The sequence below is a fragment of the Lissotriton vulgaris genome, chromosome 7 (assembly GCF_964263255.1).
Source record: "Lissotriton vulgaris chromosome 7, aLisVul1.2, whole genome shotgun sequence".
In the NCBI taxonomy this organism is placed as follows: domain Eukaryota; kingdom Metazoa; phylum Chordata; class Amphibia; order Caudata; family Salamandridae; genus Lissotriton; species Lissotriton vulgaris.
Genome location: NC_141695.1, coordinates 684,085,199 through 684,108,267, shown reverse-complemented (window position 1 = coordinate 684,108,267; position 23,069 = coordinate 684,085,199). Strand labels below are relative to the sequence as shown.

Here is a 23,069-nt window from a genome sequence, read left to right as displayed (position 1 = left end):
ATCGCCCTCCCTCTATCTATCTATTGCCCGCACTCTCTCTATCGCACTCTATCGCACCACCACAGCATCACTCGGGGCACCACAACATCACTATGCGCTACCACAGCATCTCTGAACGCCACAACATCACTTGATGCCACCACAACATCACTCAGCGCCAGCACAGAATCAATCTGTGCAACCATTCAACAACAATTGGTTCAAATTTGTTCTCTCAATGTTTCAAGCTTTATTACAAATGTCACAAAAAGATGTTAATATTTCACTTCTGTTCTTAGATTTTCATCAGAATAAAATACACTGAACATAATCTTCACAAAAGTTATTTACAAAAGTTTAAGCTATTGCCATTATAAATTACAATAGCTTTTATTTAAGTATTAATTATTTAAAAAAATTAAAAGGCATTGTTATTTGTAATATCAATACATCTAAGTCAAGTAAATACAACACATATTGCATTACAAATGCTTTTGGTGTCACATTTGCGAAAGTTAAAACTATTGGCATTGTAAATGACAAAGCTATTAATTTCGCTATTTTCAAAACCAACACATAAATAAAAAAATTGTCCTTTACAATACCAATAGCTCAAACTTTCCTATTGCATTGCAAATGCTTGTTCACTGTGAAATTGTGGTGTGTCCACATTGCGTTTTGTGCCGTTTCCTGTCGCGAGCACTAGGCCTACCCACATAAGTGAGGTACCATTTTTATTGGGAGACTTAGGGTAATTCAGATTTGTAAAGCAAATGTTTTTATCTATTCACTTTCGTTGCATTTCTACCTTCCAAATGAAAGACAATGTGTAAAAAAGAAGTCATTTTGAAAAATGACCGATAATTCTCATGCTAGAATGAGTATTCCCAATTTCGGAGATGTGCAAATATCTACTGTTTCCAAACTCTATATTTTGTTCCCATTTCAGAAATACATAGGTGACTTTCGTACCGATTTTTCCATGTATACATTTTCCCAGAATAATTGCTATATACCCGGTACATAATAAAAAAACATTGCAAGTCGCTGCTCAGTTTTTGGCTCTGGGTTCGTCGGGTTCTTGGTGAACCTACAAGTCCTATATATCCCCACAACCAGTAAGGTCCCGCGGATGTAACAGTATATTGTTTTTAAAGAGCAGTCATAATTAGAAGAAGTTACAGGTGAAAAAGTTGACACAAAAGGCTGGTTTTTTTCAATTTTTCCTACATTTAACTGTACATTTCTTTAAAGAAAGCTTGATGGATCCACACAAATGACCCCTTGCTGAATTCAGAATGTTGTCTACTTTTCAAAAATGTATAGCTTCCAGGATCCATTATTGCTTTCAAACCCATTTCTACCATTAACTAGAATGGGGTTGAAAGCACAAACAATAGTCCCAGCAAAATGCCAAAACTGTGTAAACAATTTTGGTTTTCTGTCAAAAGTCTGTAATTCCCTAAAATATGTGAACATTTTGATTTCAGCCCCACAAACCATTTTTGATACCATTTGCAGGGAAAAACCCAGACATTTTCATTTGCAGCACTTTTTTCCAATATTCCCCCCCCCCCACCCAAAACCCCAAATTTTGCTGTCTTTTGGCTAATTTCTGGGTCCCCTCTAGGGGAATCCACAAACCCTGGGCACCTTTAGAATCCCCATGATGTTGTAAAAAAAAGGACGCAAATTTAGCATGGATACCTTATGTCACAGCTTTCCAAACTATGTGGCGCGACACATTACTGTGTCGCGACCCACATGTAGGTGTGTCGCATCGGCAGAGTGGAGCTGCAGGGGCTCTTAAGGGGCAAGCAACAACAAAGCCGTATTAACATGCAAAAGGTCTTTAACGACCTGTGAAGTGCTCGGTGAGGCCGTGAGCGGGCCTGGGAAGTGTCTCATCCCGGGCTGCCACACACGAGGGGGGAGGAGGGGGAGAGAGGGGGTTGAAGCCCTTTGAGGCCAAAGGGTGTTGCGCGCCTGTCTACATCCCATCACACACCCACTCGACAAAGGAAAACAAAAGGACCAAATGGTGCCTTTTACAATAAGAATTGTCAGTGCAATTTTCAAATCTTCAAAAACAGCTTTCTTCAGTAGTTGAAATAATGTGTGTGTGCAGTGTGAAACTGCCAACACCCGGAAAACTTTGTGTTCGGTTTTCGCTCCTCTTGCATTCAGTTTTACCGTATGCCTCTTTTGATAGATTATCTGCTTTATTTGATAAAAGCATGATACGTTACTGATTTCACACTTTTCAGCAGTTAGCAGAGATGTCTATCAGATTAGCTCAATCTTGCTGGTTGAGAGACCAGATACGGAGAACACTGCTGGAAGAGAATCTGTTCTCAGGCAGCTGGTATGTGTGTTCTTAACAAGCTAGTAAAATCTACCAATATAGAACATAAGATGGCTCCACTTTATCGATGAAACAACCGTCTCAGCAGTAAGGCAGATCATTCTGCATTTGACCGATTAGTCAATATCATCACTGTGTCCTCAAATTATTAATCGACTACCATCTTGAAATATATTTAAGCACACAAATTTTGTTCCAAAATATCAGTTTGCCATGTTTAGTAAATTATTATCCTTAAAAAAATACCTTGTAATTTTTCTTAATTATACATCATTTTTTGTCGCCCTATAACAACTTTTCATTTTTAGTAAATTAATGTGTTTGTTTCCAGATATTTGTCCTTGAGTTTCTGAAAGTAACTTATGTTGTCCGCAATTATCAGCTTGACCACATAAACACTCTTGCAATGTCGGTAAATAAATATATATGCTGTTCATACCAGACAGAGAGGGAGTGAGACAGAGAGGGAGGGAGGGAGACAGTCAGAGGGACGGAGACAGAGAGGGAGTGAGACAGAGAGGGAGTGAGACAGAGAGAGAGGGAGGGAGTGAGAGGGAGGGAGGGAGTGAGACAGAGGGAGGGAGACAGTCGGAGGGAGTGAGACAGAGAAGGAGTGAGACAGAGAGGGAGGGAGGGAGACAGTCGGAAGGAGAGGGAGTGAGACAGAGGGAGGAAGACAGAGGGGGCGGAAGACAGAGAGGGAGGGAGACAGAGAAGGAGTGAGACAGAGAGGGAGGGAGGGAGACAGAGAAGGAGTGAGACAGAGAGGAGTTGAGACAGAGAGGGAGGGAGGGCGACCGTCGGAGGGAGACAGATGGAGGGAAAGGCCACCTCTGCCACTGATTCCCTCACTGGTACCCTTTAACAGTGCCCCTCAAGTCTCTGTGTGTGGGGAGTGTGTTGGGTGTGTGTGTGTGTGTGGTGTGTGTGTGTGTGGTGTGTGTGTGTGTGTGTGGGATGTGTGTGGGGTGTGTGTGGGGTGTGTGATAGTGAGTGTGGGGGTGTGGGGTTGAGTGTGTGGGGGTTATGTGTGTGTGTAGGAGGTGTGTGTGTGGGAGATGTGTAATGGGGGGTGTGTCTGTGAGGTGGGGTGTGTGTGGAGTTGTGTGCGGGGTGGGGTGTGTGTGTGTGATGTGTGAGGGGCCCGAACCCACAATAGGTGGTTCAGGCTCGCTCGCTGCGCTTCCTCGTGTTACTGAATTTTTTTTCACAAAAGGGTGTATCACCAACATGAAAAGTTTGGAAAGCTGTGCCTTGTGTGCTCAAAATGTTACAGGGGCCTAAGTGCGAACTACCCCAATAGCCAAAAAAAGGCTTAGCACAGGGGGGAAAAAGCCTAGCAGCGAAGGGGTTAAAAAATGTCTTTAGATTATTTTTCAGAATGTGAATTTACATTTGCTGATCATAGATTCTCCACAGTAAGTGAGACAATGTTGTGCCTTATCAATAAATTCTTACAAATAACAAGTTCTTAATATGCTTTCTGATAAACACATACTAAATGAAAAAATAAGCGGTATATCATATAAATATAACATACAATATACAATTATAGAAAGAAAATATGAAAATCTTAAAGGCTCAGTTAAAAAAAATGGGTGTTACAATTATAAAATAGAATTTTAAAAAACCTTAGATATTCTTGAAAGAAAACAAAGGTTTCATTATAGTTAGGAATTAGCATTTGAAAAACCTTAGAAATTCTCTGAAAAAAACTAAAGGTTACAGGTATGTTATAGTTAGGCTGAAAATTTCACTCGTACAAAACCAGAGAAATTCAGCAGTTATAGTTAGCTGAGATAGCTATAACTCGCACCCCCGCAATGCACTGCTTATGACCTCACATATTACATCACTAATGGCATGGTCAGTGACCTACCCTAACCCTGTCAGGATTCAGTTTAAGTACAGCCACACAAGCAGGTTATTCTGTACATGGGGCTTGGAGACAATGGAAGACGGTTCAGTGGAAACTGAGGAGGTTGGGAACACTAGACCGCTACAAAAGTATCGGACACTATAGCAAACTACATTCTGCAATACATGTTATACTACCTGGAGTAATAAATGCACGCCACATTCCAAAACGTCTTAAAGTTTTAAATCACATAATGTAGGAACTACTGGTGTACAGTGTTACTTTATTCAAAATCAGTATTGCTCAAAATGCAACAATGGATTAAATTGCGATATGCACTTACATAGTGAAAACCGGTGTGGTTTGATATGTGGCAGGTCATCGAGATCAGTCTCTGTGTTATTGGCGGCCGCCACAGGTGAGGAGATGCCTGGAAATGGAGACAAACAAACAGATTGTTCTAAAATAAGAATAAGTTTCTTTGTTATTAGAAATATCTTTAATGCCAGTGTTGCATATCCAAAGATATAAAATGCAAAGCATCACTGTACATAGAAGGTTCTCCATATTTTGTTATTGGGTTGGCCTGCCCTCTAAAATAGTTGAATACATCTGAAAATACGTGAATTTGCCTATGAGCAATGTGCAGAATGTGATGCTTTGTAAATCTTTTATTATTTTCAAAAATAGACCTCAAGAACCCTCGCTGGAAAAAAAAGAAAATAGCAGAATATAACTGCATTACTATCAGCCGGTGGTTGGCACTTGCTGGAATCATTAAGCACTGACGCCCACTCTGCCACCCCAGTTCAGACATGGCTATATGCAAATCAGTCTGACCCTGTGCCTCATCGGAACAGTCCAGCCCGAACTGCCAAGCCATGTCTTCCCTGGACCGGAAACAAGCTTCCGAGGACCGGTTTCTGGCATTCCAGCCGTCTTCAGCCCGGCTTGCTTGAATCCAGTGGCAAAGTGAGCAAGGGACTCACGTCTGAGCATACCCTGCCACACGTATGGCGGCCAAAAGCGGTACAAAAGGGGGGTGGTGATGGATGGAGCATCTGAATCAATCAAACACTCACACCCAGTCAAAAGATCCCTACATATTCAGCTGCCATGCATCAATATGCTCTGTGCACACAGCCACACTCTTCGACTGCCTCTATAAACCATGCCTTTGTCACACAGCTTTACTCTGTGTTCAGTTTCCATTTCTGCTAGGTGTTTTCTGCATACATTTGGCCTAGTACACGCATTTTAACCTCATCTTGCATACAGCCTCACTCTGTGTGTACCGCCACCAATACTGCTATCTGCTCTATGCACACTGCCTCAATCTTTGTGTACTGCTTGTTTGAAGTGCCACAGAACCGGTTTCTAAACACAAACAATCCTTGAAAACAACTGATGGAGCAACCGGCAGCTCTGTTGTGTAAACACAACTATTGTTGCGTGAAGGGGACAGTCCCCTCTGAACATTGAGCACAAACACATCCACCACCACCGCATCCACCACCACCACGTCCACCATGTCCACCCCCACCATGTCCACCACCACCACACCCACTACCACCATGTCCACCACCACCACATCCACCCCATCCACCACCACCATGTCCACCACCACCATGTCCACCACCACCACGACCACGTCCACCACCACACCCACCTCCAACACCACCACCACCTCCACCATCACCACCACCATGTCCACCACCACCACGTCCACCACCACCACGTCCACTACCACCACCACGTCCACTACCACCACCACGTCCACTACCACCACCACGTCCACTACCACCACCACGTCCACCACGTCCACCACCACCACAACCACGTCCACCACCACCACAACCACGTCCACCACCACCACAACCACGTCCACCACCACCACATCCACCACCACCATGTCCACCACCACCATGTCCACCACATCCACCACCACGTCCACTAACACCACCACGGCCACCACGAGGCCACCTCTCTCTATCGCCCTCACTCTATCTATCTATCACCCTCACTCTATCTATCGCCCTTCTCTATCTATCTATCGCCCTTCTCTATCTATCTATCGCCCTTCTCTATCTATCGCCCCTCACTCTATCTATCGCCCTCACTCTATCTATCGCCCTCACTCTATCTATCGCCCTCACTCTATCTATCGCCCTCACTCTATCTATCGCCCTCACTCTATCTATCGCCCTCACTCTATCTATCGCCCTCACTCTATCTATCTATCGCCCTCACGCTATCTATCTATCGCCCTCACTCTATTGCCCTCACTCTATCTATCTATCGCCCTTCTCTATCTATCTATCTATCGCCCCTCACTCTATCGCCCTCACTCTATCTATCGCCCTCACTCTATCTATCTATCGCCCTCAATCTATCCATCTATCGCCCTCACTCTATCTATTGCCCTCAATTTATCCATCTATCGCCATCACTCTATCTATCCTATCTATCTATCGCCCTCACTCTATCTATCTATCGCCCTTCTCTATCTATCTATCGCCCCTCTCTATCTATCTATCGCCCCTCACTCTATCGCCCTCACTCTATCTATCGCCCTCACTCTATCTATCTATCGCCCTCACTCTATCTATTGCCCTCAATCTATCCATCTATCGCCCTCACTCTATCTATTGCCCTCAATCTATCCATCTATCGCCCTCACTCTATCTATTGCCCTCAATCTATCCATCTATCGCCATCACTCTATCTATCCTATCTATCTATCGCCCTTCTCTATCTATCTATCGCCCTCACTCTATCTATCGCCCTCACTCTATCTATCGCCCTCACTCTATCTATCGCCCTCACTCTATCGCCCTCACTCTATCTATCTATCGCTCTCACTCTATCTATCGCCCTCAATCTATCTATCTATCGCCCTCACTCTATCTATTGCCCTCAATCGATCCATCTATTGCCATCACTCTATCTATCCTATCTATCTATCGCCCTCACTCTATCTATCGCCCTCACTCCATCGCCCTCACTCTGTCTATCTATCTGTCGCCCTCACTCTATCTATCTATCACCCTCACTCTATCTATCAATCGCCCTCACTCTATCTATCAATCGCCCTCACTCTATCTATCAATCGCCCTCACTCTATCTATCGCACTCACTCTATCTATCGCACTCACTCTATCTGTCGCACTCACTCTATCTCTATCTATCGCACTCACTCTATCTATCGCACTCACTCTATCTATCGCACTCACTCTATCTATCGCACTCACTCTATCTATCGCACTCACTCTATCTATCGCACTCACTCTATCTATCGCACTCACCCTATCTATCGCACTCACTCTATCTATCGCACTCACTCTATCTATCGCACTCACTCTATCTATCGCACTCACTCTATTTATCGCACTCCCTCTATCTATCGCCCTCACTCTATCGCCCTCACTCTAACTATCGCCCTCACTCTAAATATCGCCCTCACTCTAACTATCGCCCTCACTCTAACTATCGCCCTCACTCTAACTATCGCCCTCACTCTAACTATCGCCCTCACTCTATCTATTGCCCTCAATCTATCGATCGTCCACACTCTATCCATCTATCGCCATCACTCTATCTATCCTATCTATCTATCTATCGCCCTCACTCTATCGCCCTCACTCTGTCTATCTATCTGTCGCCCTCACTCTATCTATCTATCACCCTCACTCTATCTATCGCCCTCACTCTATCTATCTATCGCCCTCACTCTATCTATCTATCGCCCTCACTCTATCTATCGCTATCACTCTATCTATCTATCAATCACCCTCACTCTATCTATCGCCCTCACTCTATCTATCGCCCTCACTCTATCTATCGCCCTCACTCTATCTATCGCCCTCACTCTATCTATCGCCCTCACTCTATCTATCGCCCTCACTCTATCTATCTATCGCTCTCACTCTATCTATCGCCCTCACTCTATCTATCTATCGCCCTCACTCTATCTATCTATCGCCCTCACTCTATCTATCTATCGCCATCACTCTATCTATCCTATCTATCTATCGCCCTCACTCTATCTATCGCCCTCACTCCATCGCCCTCACTCTGTCTATCTATCTGTCGCCCTCACTCTATCTATCTATCACCCTCACTCTATTTATCAATCGCCCTCACTCTATCTATCAATCGCCCTCACTCTATCTATCAATCGCCCTCACTCTATCTATCAATCACCCTCACTCTATCTATCAATCGCCCTCACTCTATCTATCAATCGCCCTCACTCTATCTATCAATCGCCCTCACTCTATCTATCAATCGCCCTCACTCTATCGCACTCACTCTATCTATCGCACTCACTCTATCTATCGCACTCACTCTATCTATCGCACTCCCTCTATTTATCGCACTCCCTCTATTTATCGCACTCCCTCTATCTATCGCACTCCCTCTATCTATCGCCCTCACTCTATCTATCGCCCTCACTCTATCTATCGCCCTCACTCTATCTATCGCCCTCACTCTATCTATCGCCCTCACTCTATCGCCCTCACTCTATCTATCGCCCTCACTCTATCTATCGCCCTCACTCTATCGCCCTCACTCTATCGCCCTCACTCTAACTATCGCCCTCACTCTATCTATTGCCCTTAATCTATCGATCGTCCACACTCTATCCATCTATCGCCATCACTCTATCTATCCTATCTATCTATCTATCTATCGCCCTCACTATATCGCCCTCACTCTGTCTATCTATCTGTCGCCCTCACTCTATCTATCTATCACCCTCACTCTATCTATCGCCCTCACTCTATCTATCTATCGCCCTCACTCTATCTATCTATCGCCCTCACTCTATCTATCTATCGCCCTCACTCTATCTATCGCTATCACTCTATCTATCTATCAATCACCCTCACTCTATCTATCGCCCTCACTCTATCTATCGCCCTCACTCTATCGCCCTCACTCTATCTATCGCCCTCACTCTATCCATCGCCCTCACTCTATCTATCGCCCTCACTCTATCTATCGCCCTCACTCTATCTATCGCCCTCACTCTATCTATCGCCCTCACTCTATCTATCGCCCTCACTCTATCTATTGCCCTCAATCTATCGATCGTCCACACTCTATCCATCTATCGCCATCACTCTATCTATCCTATCTATCTATCTATCGCCCTCACTATATCGCCCTCACTCTGTCTATCTATCTGTCGCCCTCACTCTATCTATCTATCACCCTCACTCTATCTATCGCCCTCACTCTATCTATCTATCGCCCTCACTCTATCTATCTATCGCCCTCACTCTATCTATCTATCGCCCTCACTCTATCTATCTATCGCCCTCACTCTATCTATCTATCGCCCTCACTCTATCTATCTATCGCTATCACTCTATCTATCTATCGCTATCACTCTATCTATCTATCAATCACCCTCACTCTATCTATCGCCCTCACTCTATCTATCGCCCTCACTCTATCTATCGCCCTCACTCTATCTATCGCCCTCACTCTATCTATCGCCCTCACTCTATCTATCGCCCTCACTCTATCTATCGCCCTCACTCTATCTATCGCCCTCACTCTATCTATCGCCCTCACTCTATCTATCGCCCTCACTCTATCGCCCTCACTCTATCGCCCTCACTCTATCGCCCTCACTCTATCGCCCTCACTCTATCGCCCTCACTCTATCGTCCTCACTCTATCGCCCTCACTCTATCGCACTCACTCTATCGCACTCACTCTATCTATCGCACTCACTCTATCACCCTCACTCTATCTATCTCCCTCACTCACTCTAGCTATTGCCCTCCCTCTATCTATCGCCCTCCCTCTATCTATCTATTGCCCTCACTCTCTCTATCGCACTCAATCGCACCACCACAGCATCACTCGGGGCACCACAACATCACTATGCGCTACCACAGCATCTCTGAACGCCACAACATCACTTGATGCCACCACAACATCACTCAGCGCCAGCACAGCATCAATCTGTGCAACCATTCAACAACAATTGGTTCAAATATGTTCTCTCAATGTTTCAAGCTTTATTACAAATGTCACAAAAAGATGTTAATATTTCACTTCTGTTCTTAGATTTTCATCACAATAAAATACACTGAACATAATCTTCACAAACGTTATTTACAAAAGTTTAAGCTATTGCCATTATAAATTACAATAGCTTTTATTTAAGCATTAATTATTTAAAAAAATTAAAAGGCATTGTTATTTGTAATATCAATACATCTAAGTCACGTAAATACAACACATATTGCATTACAAATGCTTTTGGTGTCACATTTGCGAAAGTTAAAACTATTGGCATTGTAAATGACAAAGCTATTAATTTCGCTATTTTCAAAACCAACACATAAATAAAAAAAATTGTCCTTTACAATACCAATAGCTCAAACTTTCCTATTGCATTGCAAATGCTTGTTCACTGTGAAATTGTGGTGTGTCCACATTGCGTTTTGCGCCGTTTCCTGTAGCGAGCACTAGGCCTACCCACATAAGTGAGGTACCATTTTTATTGGGAGACTTAGGGTAATACAGATTTGTAAAGCAAATGTTTTTATCTATTCACTTTCGTTGCATTTCTACCTTCCAAATGAAAGACAATGTGTAAAAAAGAAGCCATTTTGAAAAATGACCGATAATTCTCCTGCTAGTATGAGTATTCCCATTTTCGGAGATGTGCAAATATCTACTGTTTCCAAAATCTATATTTTGTTCCCATTTCAGAAATACATAGGTGACTTTCGTACCGATTTTTCCATGTATACATTTTCCCAGAATAATTGCTATATACCCGGTACATAATAAAAAAACATTGCAAGTCGCTGCTCAGTTTTTGGCTCTGGGTTCGTCGGGTTCTTGGTGAACCTACAAGTCCTATATATCCCCACAACCATTAAGGTTCCGCGGATGTAACAGTATATTGCTTTTAAAGAGCTGTCATAATTAGTAGAAGTTACAGGTGAAAAAGTTGACACAAAAGGCAGTTTTTTTCAATTTTTCCTACATTTAACTGTAAATTTCTTTAAAGAAACCTTGATGGATCCACACAAATGACCCCTTGCTGAATTCAGAATGTTGTCTACTTTTCAAAAATGTATAGCTTCCAGGATCCATTATTGCTTTCAAAGCCATTTCTACCATTAACTAGAAGGGGGTTAAAAGCACAAAAAATAGTCCCAGCAAAATGCCAAAACTGTGTAAACAATTTTGGTTTTCTGTCAAAAGTCTGTAATTCCCTAAAATATGTGAACATTTTGATTTCAGCCCCACAAACCATTTTTGATACCATTTGCAGGGAAAAACCCAGACATTTTCATTTACAGCACTTTTTCCAATATTCCCTCCCCCCCCAAAAAAACAAAATTTTGCTGTATTTTGGCTAATTTCTGGGCCCCCTCTAGGGGAATCCACAAACCCTGGGCACCTTTAGAATCCCCATGATGTTGTAAAAAAAAGGACGCAAATTTAGCATGGATACCTTATGTCACAGCTTTCCAAACTATGTGGCGCGACACATTACTGTGTCGCGACCCACATGTAGGTGTGTCGCATCGGCAGAGTGGAGCTGCAGGGGCTCTTAAGGGGCAAGTAACAACAAAGCCGTATTAACATGCACAAGGTCTTTAACGACCTGTGAAGTGCTCGGGTGAGGCCGTGAGCGGGCCTGGGAAGTGTCTCATCCCGGGCTGCCACACAAGAGGGGGGAGGAGGGGGAGAGAGGGGGCTGAAGCCCTTTGAGGCCAAAGGGTGTTGCGCGCCTGTCTACATCCCATCACACACCCACTTGACAAAGGAAAACAAATGGACCAAATGGTGCCTTTTACAACAAGAATTGTCAGTGCAATTTTCAAATCTTCAAAAACAGCTTTCTTCAGTAGTTGAAATAATGTGTGTGTGCAGTGTGAAACTGCCCACACCCGGAAAACTTTGTGTTCGGTTTTCGCTCCTCTTGCATTCAGTTTTACCGTATGCCTCTTTTGATAGATTATCTGCTTTATTTGATGAAAGCATGAAACGTTACTGATTTCACACTTTTCAGCAGTTAGCAGAGATGTCTATCAGATTAGCTCAACCTTGCTGGTTGAGAGACCAGATACGGAGAACACTGCTGGAAGAGAATCTGTTCTCAGGCAGCTGTTATGTGTCTTAACAAGCTAGTAAAATCTACCAATATAGAACATAAGATGGCTCCACTTTATCGATGAAACAACCGTCTCAGCAGTAAGGCAGATCATTCTGCAATTGACCGATTATTCAATATCATCACTGTGTCCTCAAATTATTAATCGACTACCATCTTGAAATAGATTTAAGTACACAAATTTTGTTCCAAAATATCAGTTTGGCATTTTTAGTAAATTATTATCCTTAAAAAAATACCTTGTAATTTTTCTTAATTATACATCATTTTTTGTCACCCTATAACAACTTTTCATTTTTAGTAAATTAATGTGTTTGTTTCCAGATATTTGTCCTTGAGTTTCTGAAAGTAACTTATGTTGTCCGCAATTATCAGCTTGACCACATAAACACTCTTGCAATGTCGGTAAATAAATATATATGCTGTTCATACCAGACAGAGAGGGAGTGAGACAGAGAGGGAGGGAAGGAGACAGAGGGAGGGAGACAGTCAGAGGGAGGGAGACAGAGAGAGAGTGAGACAGAGAGGGAGTGAGACAGAGAGGGAGTGAGACAGAGGGAGGGAGACAGAGGGAGGGAGACAGTCGGAGGGAGTGAGACAGAGAGGGAGGGAGACAGTCGGAAGGAGAGGGAGTGAGACAGAGGGAGGAAGACAGAGGGGGCGGAAGACAGAGAGGGAGGGAGACAGAGAAGGAGTGAGACAGAGAGGGAGGGAGACAGAGAAGGAGTGAGACAGAGAGGGGTTGAGACAGAGAGGGAGGGAGGGCGACCGTCGGAGGGAGACAGATGGAGGGAAAGGCCACCTCCGCCACCGATTCCCTCACTGGTACCCTTTAACAGTGCCCCTCAAGTCTCTGTGTGTGGGGAGTGTGTTGGGTGTGTGTGTGTGTGTGTGTGGTGTGTGTGTGTGTGGGATGTGTGTGGGGTGTGTGGTAGTGTGTGTGGGGGTGTGGGGTTGAGTGTGTGGGGGGTTATGTGTGTGTGTGGGAGGTGTGTGTGTGGGAGATGTGTGTGTGGGGTGGTGTGTCTGTGGGGTGGGGTGTGTGTGGGGTTGTGTGCGGGGTGGGGTGTGTGTGTGTGATGTGTGAGGGGCCCGAACCCACAATAGGTGGTTCAGGCTTGCTCGCTGCGCTTCCTCGTGTTACTGTGTCCCTGAATTTTTTTTCACAAAAGGGTGCGTCACCAACATGATAAGTTTGGAAAGCTGTGCCTTATGTGCTCAAAAAGTTACAGGGGCCTAAGTGCGAACTACCCCAATAGCCAAAAAAAGGCTTAGCACAGGGGGGGGGGGGGGGAAAGGCCTAGCAGCGAAGAGGTTAAAAAATGTCTTTAGATTATTTTTCAGAATGTGAATTTACATTTGCTGATCATAGATTCTCCACAGTAAGTGAGACAATGTTGTGCCTTATCAATAAATTCTTACAAATAACAAGTTCTTAATATGCTTTCTGATAAACACATACTAAATGAAAAAATAAGCGGTATATCATATAAATATAACATACAATATACAATTATAGAAAGAAAATATGAAAATCTTAAAGGCTCAGTTAAAAAAAATGGGTGTTACAATTATAAAATAGAATTTTAAAAAACCTTAGATATTCTTGAAAGAAAACAAAGGTTTCATTATAGTTAGGAATTAGCATTTGAAAAACCTTAGAAATTCTCTGAAAAAAACTAAAGGTTACAGGTATGTTATAGTTAGGCTGAAAATTTCACTCGTACAAAACCAGAGAAATTCAGCAGTTATAGTTAGCTGAGATAGCTATAACTCGCACCCCCGCAATGCACTGCTTATGACCTCACATATTACATCACTAATGGCATGGTCAGTGACCTACCCTAACCCTGTCAGGATTCAGTTTAAGTACAGCCACACAAGCAGGTTATTCTGTACATGGGGCTTGGAGACAATGGAAGACGGTTCAGTGGAAACTGAGGAGGTTGGGAACACTAGACCGCTACAAAAGTATCGGACACTATAGCAAACTACATTCTGCAATACATGTTATACTACCTGGAGTAATAAATGCACGCCACATTCCAAAACGTCTTAAAGTTTTAAATCACATAATGTAGGAACTACTGGTGTACAGTGTTACTTTATTCAAAATCAGTATTGCTCAAAATGCAACAATGGATTAAATTGTGATATGCACTTACATAGTGAAAACCGGTGTGGTTTGATATGTGGCAGGTCATCGAGATCAGTCTCTGTGTTATTGGCGGCCGCCACAGGTGAGGAGATGCCTGGAAATGGAGACAAACAAACAGATTGTTCTAAAATAAGAATAAGTTTCTTTGTTATTAGAAATATCTTTAATGCCAGTGTTGCATATCCAAAGATATAAAATGCAAAGCATCACTGTACATAGAAGGTTCTCCATATTTTGTTATTAGGTTGGCCTGCCCTCTAAAATAGTTGAATACATCTGAAAATACGTGAATTTGCCTATGAGCAATGTGCAGAATGTGATGCTTTGTAAATCTTTTATTATTTTCAAAAATAGACCTCAAGAACCCTCGCTGGAAAAAAAAGAAAATAGCAGAATATAACTGCATTACTATCAGCCGGTGGTTGGCACTTGCTGGAATCATTAAGCACTGACGCCCACTCTGCCACCCCAGTTCAGACATGGCTATATGCAAATCAGTCTGACCCTGTGCCTCATCGGAACAGTCCAGCCCGAACTGCCAAGCCATGTCTTCCCTGGACCGGAAACAAGCTTCCGAGGACCGGTTTCTGGCATTCCAGCCGTCTTCAGCCCGGCTTGCTTGAATCCAGTGGCAAAGTGAGCAAGGGACTCACGTCTGAGCATACCCTGCCACACGTATGGCGGCCAAAAGCGGTACAAAAGGGGGGTGGTGATGGATGGAGCATCTGAATCAATCAAACACTCACACCCAGTCAAAAGATCCCTACATGTTCAGCTGCCATGCATCAATATGCTCTGTGCACACAGCCACACTCTTCGACTGCCTCTATAAACCATGCCTTTGTCACACAGCGTTACTCTGTGTTCAGTTTCCATTTCTGCTAGGTGTTTTCTGCATACATTTGGCCTAGTACACGCATTTTAACCTCATCTTGCATACAGCCTCACTCTGTGTGTACCGCCACCAATACTGCTATCTGCTCTATGCACACTGCCTCAATCTTTGTGTACTGCTTGTTTGAAGTGCCACAGAACCGGTTTCTAAACACAAACAATCCTTGAAAACAACTGATGGAGCAACCGGCAGCTCTGTTGTGTAAACACAACTATTGTTGCGTGAAGGGGACAGTCCCCTCTGAACATTGAGCACAAACACATCCACCACCACCGCATCCACCACCACCACGTCCACCATGTCCACCCCCACCATGTCCACCACCACCACACCCACTACCACCATGTCCACCACCACCAAATCCACCACCACATCCACCCCATCCACCACCACCATGTCCACCACCACCATGTCCACCACCACCACGACCACGTCCACCACCACACCCACCTCCACCACCACCCCACCTCCACCACCACCATGTCCACCACCACCACGTCCACCACCACCACGTCCACTACCACCACCACGTCCACTACCACCACCACGTCCACCACGTCCACCACCACCACAACCACGTCCACCACCACCACAACCACGTCCACCACCACCACACCCACCACCACCACCACGTCCACCACCACCACATCCACCACCACCATGTCCACCACCACCATGTCCACCACATCCACCACCACGTCCACTAACACCACCACGGCCACCACCACGGCCACCACGAGGCCACCTCTCTCTATCGCCCTCACTCTATCTATCTATCACCCTCACTCTATCTATCGCCCTTCTCTATCTATCTATCGCCCTTCTCTATCTATCTATCGCCCTCACTCTATCTATCGCCCTCACTCTATCTATCGCCCTCACTCTATCTATCGCCCTCACTCTATCTATCTATCGCCCTCACGCTATCTATCTATCGCCCTCACTCTATTGCCCTCACTCTATCTATCTATCGCCCTTCTCTATCTATCTATCGCCCCTCACTCTATCGCCCTCACTCTATCTATCGCCCTCACTCTATCTATTGCCCTCAATCTATCCATCTATCGCCCTCACTCTATCTATTGCCCTCAATCTATCCATCTATCGCCCTTCTCTATCTATCTATCGCCCTTCTCTATCTATCTATCGCCCCTCACTCTATCGCCCTCACTCTATCTATCGCCCTCACTCTATCTATCTATCGCCCTCACTCTATCTATTGCCCTCAATCTATCCATCTATCGCCCTCACTCTATCTATTGCCCTCAATCTATCCATCTATCGCCCTCACTCTATCTATTGCCCTCAATCTATCCATCTATCGCCATCACTCTATCTATCCTATCTATCTATCGCCCTTCTCTATCTATCTATCGCCCTTCTCTATCTATCTATCGCCCTCACTCTATCTATCGCCCTCACTCTATCTATCGCCCTCACTCTATCTATCGCCCTCACTCTATCTATCGCCCTCACTCTATCTATCGCCCTCACTCTATCTATCTATCGCCCTCACTCTATCTATCTATCGCCCTCACTCTATCTATCTATCGCCCTCACTCTATCTATCTATCGCCCTCAATCTATCCATCTATCGCCCTCACTCTATCTATCTATCGCCCTCAATCTATCCATCTATCGCCCTCACTCTATCTATTGCCCTCAATCTATCCATCTATCGCCATCACTCTATCTATCCTATCTATCTATCGCCCTCACTCTATCTATCGCCCTCACTCCATCGCCCTCACTCTGTCTATCTATCTGTCGCCCTCACTCTATCTATCGCCCTCACTCTATCTATTGCCCTCAATCTATCCATCTATCGCCATCACTCTATCTATCCTATCTATCTATCGCCCTCACTCTATCTATCGCCCTCACTCCATCGCCCTCACTCTATCTATCGCCCTCACTCCATCGCCCTCACTCTATCTATCGCCCTCACTCCATCGCCCTCACTCTGTCTATCTATCTGTCGCCCTCACTCTATCTATCACCCTCACTCTATCTATCAATCGCCCTCACTCTATCTATCAATCGCCCTCACTCTATCTATCAATCGCCCTCACTCTATCTATCAATCGCCCTCACTCTATCTATCGCACTCACTCTATCTATCGCACTCACTCTATCTATCGCACTCACTCTATCTATCGCACTCACTCTATCTATCGCACTCACTCTATCTATCGCACTCACTCTATCTATCGCACTCACTCTATCTATCGCACTCACTCTATCTATCGCACTCACTCTATCTATCGCACTCACTCTATCTATCGCACTCACTCTATCTATCGCACTCACTCTATCGCCCTCACTCTATCGCCCTCACTCTATCTATCCTATCTATCTATCTATCGCCCTCACTCTATCGCCCTCACTCTGTCTATCTATCTGTCGCCCTCACTCTATCTATCTATCACCCTCACTCTATCTATCGCCCTCACTCTATCTATCTATCGCCCTCACTCTATCTATCTATCGCCCTCACTCTATCTATCTATCGCCCTCACTCTATCTATCTATCGCCCTCACTCTATCTATCTATCGCCCTCACTCTATCTATCTATCGCCCTCACTCTATCTATCTATCGCCCTCACTCTATCTATCTATCGCCCTCACTCTATCTATCTATCGCCCTCACTCTATCTATCGCCCTCACTCTATCTATCTATCGCTATCACTCTATCTATCTATCAATCACCCTCACTCTATCTATCGCCCTCACTCTATCTATCTATCGCCCTCACTCTATCTATCTATCGCCCTCACTCTATCTATCGCCCTCACTCTATCTATCTATCGCCCTCACTCTATCTATCTATCGCTATCACTCTATCTATCTATCAATCACCCTCACTCTATCTATCGCCCTCACTCTATCTATCGCCCTCACTCTATCTATCGCCCTCACTCTATCTATCGCCCTCACTCTATCTATCGCCCTCACTCTATCTATCGCCCTCACTCTATCTATCGCCCTCACTCTATCTATCGCCCTCACTCTATCTATCGCACTCACTCTATCTATCGCACTCACTCTATCTATCGCACTCACTCTATCTATCGCACTCACTCTATCACCCTCACTCTATCTATCTCCCTCACTCACTCTAGCTATTGCCCTCCCTCTATCTATCAATCGCCCTCACTCTATCTATCAATCGCCCTCACTCTATCTATCAATCGCCCTCACTCTATCTATCTATCGCACTCACTCTATCTATCGCACTCACTCTATCTATCGCACTCACTCTATCTATCGCACTCACTCTATCTATCGCACTCACTCTATCTATCGCACTCACTCTATCACCCTCACTCTATCTATCTCCCTCACTCACTCTAGCTATTGCCCTCCCTCTATCTATCAATCGCCCTCACTCTATCTATCTATCGCACTCACTCTATCTATCGCACTCACTCTATCTATCGCACTCACTCTATCTATCGCACTCACTCTATCTATCGCACTCACTCTATCACCCTCACTCTATCTATCTCCCTCACTCACTCTAGCTATTGCCCTCCCTCTATCTATCGCCCTCCCTCTATCTATCTATTGCCCTCACTCTCTCTATCGCACTCAATCGCACCACCACAGCATCACTCGGGGCACCACAACATCACTATGCGCTACCACAGCATCTCTGAACGCCACAACATCACTTGATGCCACCACAACATCACTCAGCGCCAGCACAGCATCAATCTGTGCAACCATTCAACAACAATTGGTTCAAATATGTTCTCTCAATGTTTCAAGCTTTATTACAAATGTCACAAAAAGATGTTAATATTTCACTTCTGTTCTTAGATTTTCATCACAATAAAATACACTGAACATAATCTTCACAAACGTTATTTACAAAAGTTTAAGCTATTGCCATTATAAATTACAATAGCTTTTATTTAAGTATTAATTATTTAAAAAAATTAAAAGGCATTGTTATTTGTAATATCAATACATCTAAGTCACGTAAATACAACACATATTGCATTACAAATGCTTTTGGTGTCACATTTGCGAAAGTTAAAACTATTGGCATTGTAAATGACAAAGCTATTAATTTCGCTATTTTCAAAACCAACACATAAATAAAAAAAATTGTCCTTTACAATACCAATAGCTCAAACTTTCCTATTGCATTGCAAATGCTTGTTCACTGTGAAATTGTGGTGTGTCCACATTGCGTTTTGCGCCGTTTCCTGTAGCGAGCACTAGGCCTACCCACATAAGTGAGGTACCATTTTTATTGGGAGACTTAGGGTAATACAGATTTGTAAAGCAAATGTTTTTATCTATTCACTTTCGTTGCATTTCTACCTTCCAAATGAAAGACAATGTGTAAAAAAGAAGCCATTTTGAAAAATGACCGATAATTCTCCTGCTAGTATGAGTATTCCCAATTTCGGAGATGTGCAAATATCTACTGTTTCCAAAATCTATATTTTGTTCCCATTTCAGAAATACATAGGTGACTTTCGTACCGATTTTTCCATGTATACATTTTCCCAGAATAATTGCTATATACCCGGTACATAATAAAAAAACATTGCAAGTCGCTGCTCAGTTTTTGGCTCTGGGTTCGTCGGGTTCTTGGTGAACCTACAAGTCCTATATATCCCCACAACCATTAAGGTTCCGCGGATGTAACAGTATATTGCTTTTAAAGAGCTGTCATAATTAGTAGAAGTTACAGGTGAAAAAGTTGACACAAAAGGCTGTTTTTTTCAATTTTTCCTACATTTAACTGTAAATTTCTTTAAAGAAACCTTGATGGATCCACACAAATGACCCCTTGCTGAATTCAGAATGTTGTCTACTTTTCAAAAATGTATAGCTTCCAGGATCCATTATTGCTTTCAAACCCATTTCTACCATTAACTAGAAGGGGGTTAAAAGCACAAAAAATAGTCCCAGCAAAATGCCAAAACTGTGTAAACAATTTTGGTTTTCTGTCAAAAGTCTGTAATTCCCTAAAATATGTGAACATTTTGATTTCAGCCCCACAGACCATTTTTGATACCATTTGCAGGGAAAAACCCAGACATTTTCATTTACAGCACTTTTTCCAATATTCCCTCCCCCCCAAAAAACCAAAATTTTGCTGTATTTTGGCTAATTTCTGGGTCCCCTCTAGGGGAATCCACAAACCCTGGGCACCTTTAGAATCCCCATGATGTTGTAAAAAAAAGGACGCAAATTTAGCATGGATACCTTATGTCACAGCTTTCCAAACTATGTGGCGCGACACATTACTGTGTCGCGACCCACATGTAGGTGTGTCGCATCGGCAGAGTGGAGCTGCAGGGGCTCTTAAGGGGCAAGTAACAACAAAGCCGTATTAACATGCACAAGGTCTTTAACGACCTGTGAAGTGCTCGGGTGAGGCCGTGAGCGGGCCTGGGAAGTGTCTCATCCCGGGCTGCCACACACGAGGGGGGAGGAGGGGGAGAGAGGGGGTTGAAGCCCTTTGAGGCCAAAGGGTGTTGCGCGCCTGTCTACATCCCATCACACACCCACTTGACAAAGGAAAACAAATGGACCAAATGGTGCCTTTTACAACAAGAATTGTCAGTGCAATTTTCAAATCTTCAAAAACAGCTTTCTTCAGTAGTTGAAATAATGTGTGTGTGCAGTGTGAAACTGCCCACACCCGGAAAACTTTGTGTTCGGTTTTCGCTCCTCTTGCATTCAGTTTTATCGTATGCCTCTTTTGATAGATTATCTGCTTTATTTGATGAAAGCATGAAACGTTACTGATTTCACACTTTTCAGCAGTTAGCAGAGATGTCTATCAGATTAGCTCAACCTTGCTGGTTGAGAGACCAGATACGGAGAACACTGCTGGAAGAGAATCTGTTCTCAGGCAGCTGTTATGTGTCTTAACAAGCTAGTAAAATCTACCAATATAGAACATAAGATGGCTCCACTTTATCGATGAAACAACCGTCTCAGCAGTAAGGCAGATCATTCTGCAATTGACCGATTATTCAATATCATCACTGTGTCCTCAAATTATTAATCGACTACCATCTTGAAATAGATTTAAGTACACAAATTTTGTTCCAAAATATCAGTTTGGCATTTTTTGTAAATTATTATCCTTAAAAAAATACCTTGTAATTTTTCTTAATTATACATCATTTTTTGTCACCCTATAACAACTTTTCATTTTTAGTAAATTAATGTGTTTGTTTCCAGATATTTGTCCTTGAGTTTCTGAAAGTAACTTATGTTGTCCGCAATTATCAGCTTGACCACATAAACACTCTTGCAATGTCGGTAAATAAATATATATGCTGTTCATACCAGACAGAGAGGGAGTGAGACAGAGAGGGAGGGAAGGAGACAGAGGGAGGGAGACAGTCAGAGGGAGGGAGACAGAGAGGGAGTGAGACAGAGAGGGAGTGAGACAGAGAGGGAGTGAGACAGAGGGAGGGAGACAGTCGGAGGGAGTGAGACAGAGAGGGAGGGAGACAGTCGGAAGGAGAGGGAGTGAGACAGAGGGAGGAAGACAGAGGGGGCGGAAGACAGAGAGGGAGGGAGACAGAGAAGGAGTGAGACAGAGAGGGAGGGAGACAGAGAAGGAGTGAGACAGAGAGGGGTTGAGACAGAGAGGGAGGGAGGGCGACCGTCGGAGGGAGACAGATGGAGGGAAAGGCCACCTCCGCCACCGATTCCCTCACTGGTACCCTTTAACAGTGCCCCTCAAGTCTCTGTGTGTGGGGAGTGTGTTGGGTGTGTGTGTGTGTGTGTGGTGTGTGTGTGTGTGTGATGTGTGTGGGGTGTGTGGTAGTGTGTGTGGGGGTGTGGGGTTGAGTGTGTGGGGGGTTATGTGTGTGTGTGGGAGGTGTGTGTGTGGGAGATGTGTGTGTGGGGTGGCGTGTCTGTGGGGTGGGGTGTGTGTGGGGTTGTGTGCGGGGTGCGGGGTGGGGTGTGTGTGTGTGATGTGTGAGGGGCATGGGGCCCGAACCCACAATAGGTGGTTCAGGCTTGCTCGCTGCGCTTCCTCGTGTTACTGTGTCCCTGAATTTTTTTTCACAAAAGGGTGCGTCACCAACATGAAAAGTTTGGAAAGCTGTGCCTTATGTGCTCAAAAAGTTACAGGGGCCTAAGTGCGAACTACCCCAATAGCCAAAAAAAGGCTTAGCACAGGGGGGGGAAAGGCCTAGCAGCGAAGAGGTTAAAAATGTCTTTAGATTATTTTTCAGAATGTGAATTTACATTTGCTGATCATAGATTCTCCACAGTAAGTGAGACAATGTTGTGCCTTATCAATAAATTCTTACAAATAAGTTCTTAATATGCTTTCTGATAAACACATACTAAATGAAAAAATAAGCGGTATATCATATAAATATAACATACAATATACAATTATAGAAAGAAAATATGAAAATCTTAAAGGCTCAGTTAAAAAAAATGGGTGTTACAATTATAAAATAGAATTTTAAAAAACCTTAGATATTCTTGAAAGAAAACAAAGGTTTCATTATAGTTAGGAATTAGCATTTAAAAAACCTTAGAAATTCTCTGAAAAAAACTAAAGGTTACAGGTATGTTATAGTTAGGCTGAAAATTTCACTCGTACAAAACCAGAGAAATTCAGCAGTTATAGTTAGCTGAGATAGCTATAACTCGCACGCAC

At 43.8% G+C, this 23,069-nt stretch overlaps 1 protein-coding gene across 3 annotated transcripts in view; it reads right to left on the bottom strand.

The window, feature by feature from the left end:
- RNF135 (ring finger protein 135) overlaps positions 1-23,069 on the bottom strand; it is a 156,450-nt gene that overhangs the window by 52,203 nt on the left and 81,178 nt on the right. The window contains exon 7 of one of the 3 annotated variants that reach the window (XM_086930892.1): positions 14,520-14,606. The exons of 1 other annotated variant lie outside the window; for it this stretch is intronic. In XM_086930892.1, coding sequence (XP_086787018.1) covers positions 14,520-14,606 — 87 coding nt within the window. Of the gene's footprint in view, positions 1-4,545; positions 4,633-14,519; positions 14,607-23,069 lie in introns of all 3 variants that reach the window. One more of the 3 variants, XM_086930891.1, reaches the window with a different exon arrangement.